General features: G+C 36.6%; 1 protein-coding gene across 1 annotated transcript in view; it reads left to right on the top strand.

The window, feature by feature from the left end:
• LOC150076266 (GRIP1-associated protein 1-like) overlaps positions 1 to 13,317 on the top strand; it is a 370,153-nt gene that overhangs the window by 68,438 nt on the left and 288,398 nt on the right. The window contains exon 5 of the mRNA XM_090387422.1: positions 3,638 to 3,776. Within this exon, the coding sequence (XP_090243548.1) occupies positions 3,638 to 3,776 (139 nt within the window). The remainder of the gene's footprint in view (positions 1 to 3,637; positions 3,777 to 13,317) is intronic.

Here is a 13,317-nt window from a genome sequence, read left to right as displayed (position 1 = left end):
CCACATCACAGTATCCAATCAAATTGGTCAGGCATGATTTTCCCTTATCGAACCCATGTTGTGTCTGAACTATAACTGCAGTCTTGTCTAGGCGATCCTGCAATTCTTCTTTGCTTCTTCTTCTTCTTCTTCTTTTTCTTTAACCAGACTCCGTTATTTTCCCTGGAACCGAAGTTAAACTAACAGGTCTGTAATTACTTATGTTACCCCTAGATCCCCCTTTGTGAATTGGAGATACATTTGTGCATCTCCAGTCTGTGGAGACCTTCCCTGAATTCAAGGTTGCTTGCCTAACCTTCTTTGTGACTTGATTACAGATTAGCTTATATCTACCATAGGCTTCTGTGTTGCTTGATAATTTATATGTATCCCATGCAGTTTTCTTTTCTGCCACGTGTCTCATTAGTTCATGTGAAATCCATTTGGGCCTAAAACTTGAACAGTATTTCTTGGTTGGGACAAAAAATTTAATAGCTAGCAAGATTATTTCCTTGAACGCTTCCCTTTTAGAATTTGCTGTTGGTAACATCATCAGTTAGTCCCATTGTATAGAATTTAAGAACTGTCTTAGACCACTTTAGTCATCTTTACGAAAGTAAAAACTCTTCCTTTTACCCCTGATGGTAGTTACATCTTTAAGTAAATCCCACATCAGTACACTGTGATCACTGCCATCTAGTGGTTCCTTTATCTTCAGATTTTTAATGCATGAATAAAAACTGCTGATAATCAGATCAAGAGTATTGAACCCTCTGGTTGCCTCCTGAACATTCTGCTATAGAAAACAGTCATTCCATAAATCCACTGAAGTCATGCTAGTGTGCAAGTGCCTAATCCACAAGTCTCAGGTAATATCTGGAAAGTTAAAATCTGCCATTATAAGACATTCTGATTTACTGGCCCACTCTGTTTCTCTTTACTCATCGTTGTTGAGTAAAGAGAAATAGAGTGGACTCTATTTCTCTTTACTCTATTTTTTTTACTTTAAAAAAAAAAAACCTAATGACTCTGATGAGTTCATTGTACTCATCAGCGTCATTATGCCTGAAACACACACCTACTCTCATTTTTGCTTTCCCAGTGCTTATTTCACACCAAACTGACTCAACATTGCATTGGCCACCCATGTCAACTGGATGCAAGCCTTAGATTTTGTGTGTTTCCTAACTAACAGCACAATCCTTCTCCCTTCCTATCTTGTCTGTCCTTTCTATACTGTGAACTGATTAGGCATGGTTTGATGTACCTGCATAAGAAAGATACATCCACAACTATCCTTGACATCAGTCTTGTTACCAACAGAAATATCAAGCAAGAAAGAAAGCATATCACGGAGGAACTGTACAGAGTATGGCTTGTATGCTTGGAAGAAAGTACGTAAGTAGGCATCTTCCGGAGGTAAAAATGACTAGCCCAAAAGCTCCACCTTGGTTTTTCCCAAGTTATGCGATTTTCTTAAAAATACAATAATCATAAATAATAAACTGATTTGGCAATCCACAGTGCAACAGTGAGAGATTTGTTCTAGTTCTAACAAGTAATGAGGTGATGTTTTGTTTTAGGTCTTTTAGGATATTCTGACGATAAGATAATACGTCCTGATTGGCTGGATCGCGTGAGGCCAAGGCCACACTCTAATATACAGGCCGTGCTGCTGGTACAGTGACGTCACAGTCAGTAGACGATAGGCCGCCTACAATAATTTTTAATGTATTTACACACATTTCCTCAGCTGTCTTGTGCAATATGGCCTTAGTTGCTAATGCTCCTAAAAACCAGATCAGCTGTCTTGTCAAATTTTTCTCCATTACCTCTCAATTGATTAAAATTGATCTTACTTATTTTGCAGAACATATTTCAGATTCTATAATGAAATGTACTTCATGCATTTAAATAATGAATAACATAATTTTTTGTATTTTTCTTGAGTAACTTTTTACATAACTTAAATTCTTTCATTTTTTAAAAATACCTACCCATTTTTATGAAACAAGAAAGATATAAAGAGCACCTTGTCTTGTGGAACCCCTGAATTTTATCATGTAACCCTTGGATTCTGCGGAACACACTTTGGGAACTGCTGATCTATATGAATGTATAATTTATGACATCTCCAGGCCCCTCCCCCACTCTAACTGAACTGACCGAGTATGCCCCTAATAATGCTGCCAAATTCTAATCAATTTCTAAAAATTCAACCGCTTTCTCATAAACCTCTTTTGGCCTTTCCAAATTCTAGTGTTCACCCTTTTTTTTAAATATAGAACTCTTACCTCATTCATTACCATTCGAGATCTTTGACAATTAAGTTGCATTATTTATATTTCTAGTCCCAGAATTACTAGAAGTACCGTGATTAAATAACTGATAACGACTATCCATTAACTTTGCTCAATTCTGTAAGTTCAACAGCTCTAATATATTCCGTACAATTCCGATCTCTAATGGGCTGATTGTATTTTTTTTTTTTTTTTTTCTCTTACAGTTTATACATTTAGGTGGATCATCCTTTAATAAACAATCAGCATAGACATGTCTGCTTTCGGCACAGTGTTCACACGTTACTACTTTACGTTGGCAATTCTGTGTGCTGTATGTCCATATCCTAAACATTTAAAACATTTTGAAACTGTTGTGAATCTACAAAACTTATATGATGAATACTCAAGAAAAATTCTGTCCCTGAACATCAGGCATTTTAAACTTCATGGTCAGTCATTCTGCTGTTTTCTGTCTATCTGCCTGCACAAGGCAAGACTGCTTACATTCATCATGACCATCGACAAGCCTTAGGCACCTGCCATTGTCCCTGTGACTGCTAGTCTGTCCATTATATATCCACTCTTGAAACATACGAACTATAGCACTCTACAAACAGCCCACAAGAATTATAGTTGTTATAATACTGACACCCTTCAACTGGTACCTGACAGCCATCCTTTTTTTGAAGTAAATGTAATTTACGATTGCATAGAGCAAATATTAATTTTATACATGCATAAATTGACAAATGTATATTTTAAGTTCAGATGATTCAGTGAAATTTTCAATATAAGAAATATTTATTACATTGAACAGTTTAATTATAGAAGGAACTAAGTTGCAATTATGAACCTTTCAAATTATTGTGGCATTTTATGAAATGTCAGAATAATTCCAAATTTCACTAATTCCTTCCTTACATATGTGAAAGTGCTACTTCATGTTTAATCCTTTTGTTGATCTCTAAGCTGATTTTCCAGGATGAAAACTATTTTTGCTAGAGCATATGGGGAAGGATTTTTTTTTTTTTTTTTTTTGTATTTTGGGAGGAGGGGAACCATTATTAAAATTTAGGATTTCTTAGATTATAAATTTTGCTCCTTCCTTCCTTAAATATGTGAGAGTGCCATCTCATGTTTAAGCCTTTTGTTTATCTCTCTGTACTGATCTTCTAGCATGATTTTTTTATTTCTGCCAGCACATTCGAAGAAGAAACTCTTTTTATGTATGTTTAGGGGGAAAAGTCATTATTATAATTCAAGATGCGGCATTTTCACCGTTTATTTTAGAATAATGTGACATGAATAACTCAATATTTATTACTTATGAAAACACAAGTTATTTATTTTTGATATAAGCTATTTGTATTTTATAGTTGGTATCAGCTAATGAAAAGTTAGAAAAACAGTTAGAAGATATACAGAAAAACTCTTTATCAGATGGCATTAGTAATGTTCAAAATGAAGTAGCACGTATTCAGGCTGAAAATGTTGCCCTTCAAAGATCGTTATCAGGTAATAAATGATATGTTCTTAACAATTTAAAGTAAACAAATCACTTTTTTGTTCTTATACCCAAATGTTGGTTTGCAACAGCAAAAAAAAAAAAAAAAAAAAAAAAAAAAAACATGTTTCATGTAATTTAAAATACACGTTTGATTTTTATTTAATGGAATTCTTTTACTTATGATGTGCAGCATAGGAAGAAGTGGGTATTAATGTTTTTTTTTTCATATAGTAATTAGTAGTAGTAGTAGTGGCATGTGATGCAAGAAAGTAAGTGTATGAGCTTATGCAGCATCAGCCAAAAAAAAAAAAAATCACACCATTCCCTCCAAATGCCTGTCCAGTTCCTCCTTAAATTTATTTAACCTATCAACTTCCACAACAACAGATGGAAGTTTGTTCTAGCAATTAATCACATGCTGACTAAAGGCAAATTTCCGCACATCTGTTCTACATCTGGCTTTTCTTAATTTGAATTTATGCCCCCTTAGGTTCATAATCTGAACAAGTGGAAGGATACCATCAGAATTCAGCTTGTTCGACCCATTCAAGGCCTTATTACACCTCAATCAGATCACCACGCAGGTGCCTAGTCTCCAGCCACTGCAATTTGCAGAACTTAAGCCTCTCTTGGTAAGAGGATCCCTTCATTCCCTTCACCAATCTTGTTACCCTTCTCTGTACACGCTCAAGCAAATCTACATCCTTTCTAAAATGAAGCCTCCAGAACTGTACGCAGTACTCAAGGCGTGGCCTGACCATTGCCTTATACAGAGGGACAATCACCTCCTTTTCCCGGCTAGCAAAATTCCTATATATCATTGACAAAACTCTATGACCTGTCCTGGCAGCCTGTCTGCATTGCTCAGAAAACTTCGTATCTGACTGCACAATTACTCCCAGGTCTTTCTCATTTTCTACCATCTTTAGTGTAGTACCACACAGTTGGTACATTTCTCTGGGGTTACTTCTACCCATGTGCAGTACTTTGCATTTATCAAGGTTAAACTTCAGTTGCCACTTCTTAGCCCATCTGCCCAAATTTTCTAGATCCTGTTGTAGTAGCACACTGCCGTTACTGTCATTAACAATCCTGCCAACCTTTGTATCATCTGCAAACTTCAACACTAAGGATGCTCTCATAATTATGGCTAAGGGTTTGCTTACTTCCTGTGCCGCCGCCTTTAATATAACTGGATAGATCCCATCCACCCCAGGTCCCTTTCTTATGTTTAACTTCAACAATTTCTCCTACACTTTGCTCTCAGTTATTACAAAATCATTAAGCACCTTGCTATAAATTGATAACCTTCTGCCATTTTCCTCCCTTAATAACTCCTCACATGTGAATATAGATGCAAAATACTCATTCAGTTTGTTTGCTATCTGAGCAGTATCATCAAAAGTTGAACCATCAATATCAAGTGGACCAATCAGATTCATCCCCTTCCTTTTAGAGTTTATATAAGTAAAGAAATCCTTGTTGTTTATCTTAGCATCTTTTGCCAAGGATTTCTCGTAATCTGCCTTTGTCTGCCTAACCTTTGTGACTTGATTACAGACTAGCTTATATCTGTCATAGGCTTGTGTTTCGCCTGATAATTTATATGCATCCCATGCATTTTTCTTCTCTGTCACGAGTCTCATTAGTTCATTTGATAACCATTTAGTCCTAAATCTTGAACAATATTTCTTAATAGGTATGAAACTTTTAGTAGCTTCCATGATTAATTCCTTGAATGCTTCCCACTTATAATTTAACATCATCAGTTGATCCCACTGTACAGAATTTAAAAATTGTCTGAGATCACTGTACTCACCTTTACGGAAGCAAAAACTCTTTCCTTTACCCCCGATGGTAATTATATCTTTAAGTAAATCCCACATCATTACACTGTGATCACTGCCACCTAGTGGTTCCTTTATATGCAAATGCTTAATACACGAATGATCACTGCTGATTACCGGGTCATGAGTATTACCCTCTTTGGTTGCCTCTCGAACATGCTGCTGCAGAAAACAATCATCCAATAAATCCACAAAAAGTCTTACTAGTGTGCAAGTGACTAACCCACAACTTCCAGTCAATATCTGGGAAGTTAAAACCCCCCATTATAAGACATTCTGATTTACTAGCCCATTTCGAGTCATTAGGCCTAATGCTGGATGCACTTCTTTTGATTTTATGTTTTTCTTAATTAACAGCATAACACCTTCTCCCTTCCTATCCTGTCTATCCTTTCTGTACACATTGTACTGCCCAAATTCTAATTCTTCATTCCTAATATCTGTGTGACACCAAGTCTCTGATATCCGAACAGTATCCGTCTTTGATGTCTTGACCAACACTTCAAATTCATCAAATTTATTTACTATACTTCTAGCATTGGTATACATGCAAGTATACATTCACGTATTCTTATTCTTAGTTACCCTAACACATCCCATATACCCACCTGTTTCATGATGACTGCTATCAGTCCCTGAAACCCCCAGCACCCCTCGCTCCAGGCCGCTGCTTATTCTAATAGAAGTAGTGCAGGAATTATCTCCACCTCTGCCTGCAGCTACTTTTTATCTTTTAGTCTGTGAATCCCCCCCCCAAGCTAACAGTTTTCCGACCCACCTAACACTGCCTCAATAGCATCAACAAATATTCTTGCACCCTTTCTGTTTAAGTGTATCCCATCCCTGTAGAAGCAGTCTCTCCTGTTAACAAGCACAGACCACGCTGAAAAAAATTCTACCCCTTGAGCCTTGCACATTCCCTCCAGAGCCGAATTGATTGTAATGCAGTTATCAGTTTATGTTGCAAACTGGAGATAGGAGACAAGCAAGTGTTTAGAGTATTTTGGATTTCTGAACTATACATGCATAACCTGTACAGTATTGTCACTTTTGAACATCAGATGAAAGTGAAAATTGCAAACAAAATTTCTCTGTAGCTGTGTTTGAATACTTTTAAAAAGTGCACATATGCTTGTTTAATTTAATAAAATGTTAAACAGCTATATACTATTAATTAGAAAGGCAAGAATAATGAATACAGTGAATAAACACCTGGGAAAAGCTTTCTTTGAGCTGTCAAGCAAATAAGGGTGACTGCAGTGTGAACCAACTGGTGTTGTTGCCATGAGCAAATTCTAAATGGGAAGCATTCACGTAAATAATCATAGAAGCTACTAGGCTTTTGATATCAACTAAGAAATACTGCTCAAGGCTTAAACTTAAAATGGATGTCCGATGAACTAATGAGTCTCATAGCAAAGAAAAATGCATGGCATATGTATTATCAGATGACACAAAAGCCTATGGTAAATATAAACTAGTCCGTAATCAAGTCGCAAAGCAGGTTAGGCAAGCGAAGGCAGATTACAAGAAATATTTCAAAAAAGGATGCAAAAAAACCAGCAAAGACTTCTTTATGTATGTAAACTCTAGAAGGATGGAGACGAATCAGATTGGTCCACTTGATATCGATGGTTCAACTGCTGATGATCCTGCTTGAGTTGCTGACAAAACTGAATAAGTATTTTGCATCTACATTCACACATGAGGAATTCTTTAGAGAAGTGATGCTAGAAGTTTATCAAACTCTAACAGGGAGCTAAATGATTTTGTAATAACTGTGAGGAAAGTGGAAGAGAGAGACTGTTGAAGTTAAATGTAAACAAGGCATCTGGGGTGGATGGGATATATCCAGTTATATTAAGGGAGGCAGCTAATGGGGTAAGCAAACCATTAACCATAATTATGAGGGTATCTTTGTATTCAGTGGGAAGTCCCTGCAGACTTAACTTCTATTGCAGGGAAAATAATGGAGTCACTGGTTAAAGAAGTAATGCAGGTTCATCTAGACGGGAGTGCAGTTATACTTTAGACCAGAGGTTCCCAAACTTTCTCTGTTCACAGTGCCCTTAGTGTCCCAGTAATTTTTTCATGGTGTCCTTAGTGTCAATGCAATTTTTTCATGGCTCCCCTAGGACAAAAGAAATACCTAACATTCCGTTTATTACTACTTAATAAGTAGTAATAAACTACTTAATAAGTAATGTTGAAACTGTGAACTATTTTGAACTAGTTGTTTGCGTTGTGTCTGAAAAATGTTGAGTATTGCTGTGTTCCCCTCGAAAATTTAAAATGTTCCTTGGCAACCCTGTGAGTTTGGTGCGGTGCCCTAGGGTGCTGCAGCACACAGTTTGGGAACTGCTGCTTTAGACACAACATGGGTTTGTGAAGGGGAAAATCTTGTCTGACCAATTTGATTGGATATTGTGATGAAGTCACAATAGAAAGGGATAAAATAATTTTAATATACTTAGATATCAGGAAAGCCTTTGATACTGTTTCACATAAAAGACTATTGTACAAATTGGAGCGAGCAGTGCAACATTAAGGACAAGTTACTGTTATGGATAAAGAGATGGTTGAGTGGTAAAAGACAGTGGTCATCAGTGGTTGATACCTGAAAAAAGATATAGTTTCTGGAGATGGTTCAAAGAAAGTCAATGAAATATGTTGTTCAAATTATTAAATTAACCTTAAAGTAGGTCAATTTAATATGGCTTAGGAACAGACTGCAAAGCTTGGTAATTAGACAACTTAAGTGTGTGTTTTGTGTTTGGAAGTGGGGGGGGGCGGATCTCATGCAGTTTACTTTTGGTTTGGGCAAGAATTTATAGATTATTGAAATAAATTACCTGCCAAAGTGGCTGAGACTCAAAGCAGAAGTAGACATTAATTTTTTTAGAAATGGCTAAAGATTTCGGATTGATTTGGGAATTTTTATATTTAGTAGAAGCAACAAAAAGCCGCTACTTTGCATCATTTAGCTATTATAATACTAATACTAGTGCCAGCAGAATCTCTGGTGTGTGTGTGTGTGTGTGTGTGTGTGTGTGTGTGTGTGTGTGTGTGTGTGTGTGTGTGTGTGTGTGTGTGTGTGTGTGTGTGTTGTATGAAATAAAGGAAAACTGAGAATGTAGGTGGGGATATGCTTCAGATCAGAAAAATAGGAAAAGTATGATAACCTCTGCAGATGGAATGGACGAACAAGTGTGAATGTCTAGTTATGGGTGAATTTCACTTTGGCTTTATTGATGGAGCAAGTGGGAGGTAAATTTTAGGTGTAAACATGCATAATGTGCCTGTTGCCTACATGTCTATATGTCCACATGTAGCAACTCAACTTGCAGTAGACAGATTTTTATGAAAAATTTATATTTAGTCCTTTAGAAAATATTTGTCGAACCATTTCAAATTCTTTTAAACTGTTTCAATTTTCTTAAAATTGGACCAGTAGAAATCCAGCAATTATTATTTTTTTTTTTCCCCATCCATTTTAGAAAGATTTGTTGAGCCATTCCAAATTTAATTTAAATCAGACTAATAGAAATCCACTATATTATTTTTTTGTCCGTACATCTGCATTTAATAACTTGACTACCGATGAATGGACTTTCACAAAAGTTTTTCAAAATTTTGTTCTGTTATAACAATTTAACCCATCCTAAATTTTATTGAAATTGGAGTAGTAGAGAAATTCAGAAATTATTATTTCATTTTATTTGGTCCTGACATAATAACTGGACGCCCATTAGATGGATTCTCATTAAATTTTATATTTGTGCTTTTTTAGAAAGATTCGTAGAGCTCTCTCAAATTTCTTTCAAATCAGACCAGTAGAAATCTTGCGATTATTATTTATTTTTTTTTTCATACATGTTACAGAGGCTATCCATATACCATGCATTGTAGTTAAAGCACTGGATATTATGTTTGTTGCCATGCATTGGTTGAAGGAATGAATGAATGTGCAGAAGCAAAATTTTCTCAGTTTGAGCATAAAAGTTGTTGCTTTATGCTGATTTTTTTTTTTTTTTTTGTTACAAATCATGAATAATTATTATTTGCTAACTTGCCTGAAATGTCACTTGTTAAATCACCTAAATGTTTCTTATTTATATTATCATGTTAGAAAAAGTACTAGGGTAAAAATTTTCTAGACCTGATCATCCACCCATCAACCAGATAACATCATGGAGTTAATAGTATTCACTCATCAGAAATCATCAGGGAGCAGTTTTGAAGTTCTAAGTCAGATGATGAAGAGATAGTAACTATGCACAAATGCTGTGAGTTTTAATTTCAGGAACGGAGACTGTAACAATTTATTATACTGTGTGGTCACCCGGGCTTATGGCATAGCAAGGCAAATATAGGGGAATTATGGAATGCCTTTAGAGCAGTAGCCACAGAAGCCATGAATCCCAATATACCATTAAGAAAATACAGTGCAACCTTGATATTATGTGGGTGTCAAGTGATAACTTTAATACCCGCATTACAATTGAAGTACATTATAGCCAAAAAAATTTTACCATATTTTTTCATATTTTTAACATAAATACACTTTACTTAGTAAATTAATACTTTATTTGCTAATTTTATGAATTACAGACTAAAAGACCAAGTATTAAAAGTTATATCATTCATTCCCTTTACATTTAATAATACACAAGGCTGTTATGGATTTACTTTTTTTGCATCCGTTCTTGAATAGTCATGTAATTTATTTTTCCAGTACTGATGACAGTACTTTTTCAGCAAATAATTCTTGATAGCGGTCAGACAATAAATGATAATGTTTTAACCATGTCATCACCTCATTAATGTTTTCAACCACTTTGTTAATTTCTGGTGCTTTTTCCTTACACAAGTCATCCACAATATCTGAGTCATTCTATATATCACTGGCTTTCTCTTTGTTGATTGTCTTCCCACTGTAAAAAAAAAAAAAAAAAAAAAATGGTGTGTGAGCAAATGATATAAATTGCATGTTCTATTCCAGCCTTTCCACCAGATAGATAGATGGCTATGGGAACCTTATGGACCCCAAGGTCATCCATGCTGACACCATGCTATTCACTGTTCCTAGCCAGCATGGTGTGGAATGCCGACACTGGCCACGATGGGACTTACGTCCCAGGTGTGGCACTCCATTGGCACAGCTCAGCTACTGCCATTAGGCCTTCCTAGCCATGCTCCGTTGTGTGGTCCTTTGCCTCCACTCCCCGGGCGGGAGGGGGATGTGACCCCTGGTCTCCTCCCCACTAGCTGCCCTTCTTTTCCCTCTGGTGGGGTTTGGGCCTGCTCCACTGACTTGGGGATCATCTTCTCTATGGACCCCGTATCTATGTATTTTCCCCTTCAGTCTCCCCCTCTAGCTTACAACTAGCATCTGAATCATCTCTAAATTGTTTGAGCCCTACACCCAAAATCTCAATAACATCAAATTGCATAACTAGTACTCCTTTTGGTTGACCCCTATCTATAGCATTGTTTTTTTTTTAGGTCCTAGCCACTGAACTCTCAGGAAATTACCATATTTTCCGGCTTATAAGACGCACCCTAGTTTTGGCCACATATTTTGGAAAAAATAATAACCCTTCTATTATCCTTCGATACTGTTTACGGTGAAACTAAGAAGCAATCTTTTACCGACTGATGTAAACAAATATGGCGACATGGCATGATACGGGACGTAAAATTAAATACGGTAATATATTTTTCTCAAAATAATGGTATACATTTGGGTAAATGTTCAACCAATAATGAAATGTTTGTTTCTTAAAAAAGGTGACAGAAGTAACGTAACAGAAATTCTTACTCACCCTAAGACAAATAGGGGCGTCACTTTCTCTTTGTAAAGGATGGTTGGAATTGAAAAATCCCAATCCAGTCTAATTAGCCCGCCATACCATAAAAGCGTGAGATCATAGAGGAATACCATAAAAGCGCGAGATCATATTATAGAGGAAGCAAACACATGGGAAAATGAAACAAGTTTTTACTTACATCTGATTGTGAGATTCATATCACGCAGATTTCAACAAATTTTCCACGAAAAAAAGATTACTGGTATGTATTGTTGCCATAGATTGTAACCACTGATAATTGTTAAAAATATATTTCAACAGATAAATCTTAAGTAAAATTGGTGTGAATTTCAAAGGGAAGTTTTCAGAACTCAGTTTACCGGCACTGCGTCATCGAAAATGCATTGCTGGTAGTCTTTAGGCCTAATCTGACATTGACCATATAAGACGCAGGGTGATTTTCCGAGTATTTCTTCGCAAAAAAAACCGCGTCTTATAAGCCGGAAAATACAGTAGGTGGCAGGCCCTGCCAGAGTAAATAACTATAATACTGGTGTACCTGGTCTGCCTCCACGGGGTGGAGTGTGGGCAACATTGGGTCCCATTAGGGGCCCAGTGGCTAAATGACCAGAGGAACAATGATACATGACACTACACATATACAAAATCCATACACCTTTAAACCTCTGGCATTGACAGTGTTCTGTTTCACACCCAGAATGTATACTACGTGGAGATGGGGGGGGGACCCCTGGTGCCGTTTGACACTAAACACACTCTACTCTATGCTCTACACTGTTCACAGAGGCTATGATTTCTTCCTCACTTAGGTAAAGCACATCTGGAACTTTTGCATTCACTTCAGTCCAAGCAGAAAGGTTATTTGCTCCAAGACTGCCACCAAGTACATTATTAGTGATCTTGTCTTTTCCAGTACATTTTTTCCAGCAGTTTTCAATTGCTGTTGAGCTTACATTTTCCCATGCTAATCCAATATTGCATGCAATGTCTTTCACCGTGAACATTTTCAGAAATAGTGTTGTATACTCAGAAATTCTAGGACTTGAATTTCTGAGTACACAACACCAGTAAATAGCTCACAATGATAGTAGGCTTTGAAGGCTCAAATAATGCTCTGATCCATGGGCTGAATTAGTGCAGTTGTGTTCCTTAGCAGAAACGTGACTCTGATCTTGCCATCTCTTGATTTCTGGGCCTCAGCTGAAGGATGAGCTGGGCAGTGATCCAACAATAACAGAGCCTTTTCTTCAAGTTTTTTTGGAAAGCAAGTGGTGTCCCACCAATGGTAAAAACTCACTTTCAAAACAAAATTTATTTTTTCTTGAAAGTGAGTTTGTTCTTGTCCTGTTCCCCTCACTTGTTTTCCTCACTTAAGAGTATTGTGTTTGGTTTCTTTAAGCAGATACAAAGCCATGTTTAAAGAAGCCAAGCCTCTTGAAAGAGTTCAAAGGACAGACTGGTAAAGAATATAAGGAAATGATTTTGAAGATGTGGCCTACAAAGACTGTAAACTAGGCATCTGGTGAAGGGAATTCTGAATGGAATATATTGGGGGGGGGAATTAAAAAAGATTTGTTATCACTACTTCACCCAGAAGTAGTGATAGAAGGTTGAAACAAGCACCACATACAGTAGACTGTCGGAATAATGGCACCCAAAATAACTGAACATTCAAACTAATGGCACATTGAGATCGGATGTTTACATGTAGCGCAGATGTCTTGCAGTGCCGGAAAAAGAAAACTCAAGTCATGTGATTACTGTATTTGTGTACATTTGCCATTTTGAAAGTGAATTCTGTACTGATATCACAGATTACAGGTAACCCTCGTATGACATGGTTCTTTGGTTCCTACAAAATCTTGTGTAAT

The sequence above is a fragment of the Mastigoproctus giganteus genome, chromosome 13 (assembly GCF_048544385.1).
Source record: "Mastigoproctus giganteus isolate SK-2022 chromosome 13, ASM4854438v1, whole genome shotgun sequence".
NCBI classification, from domain to species: Eukaryota; Metazoa; Arthropoda; class Arachnida; order Uropygi; family Thelyphonidae; genus Mastigoproctus; species Mastigoproctus giganteus.
Note: the sequence above shows the minus strand (reverse complement) of the source record. Positions and strands in the feature narration are given on the sequence as shown.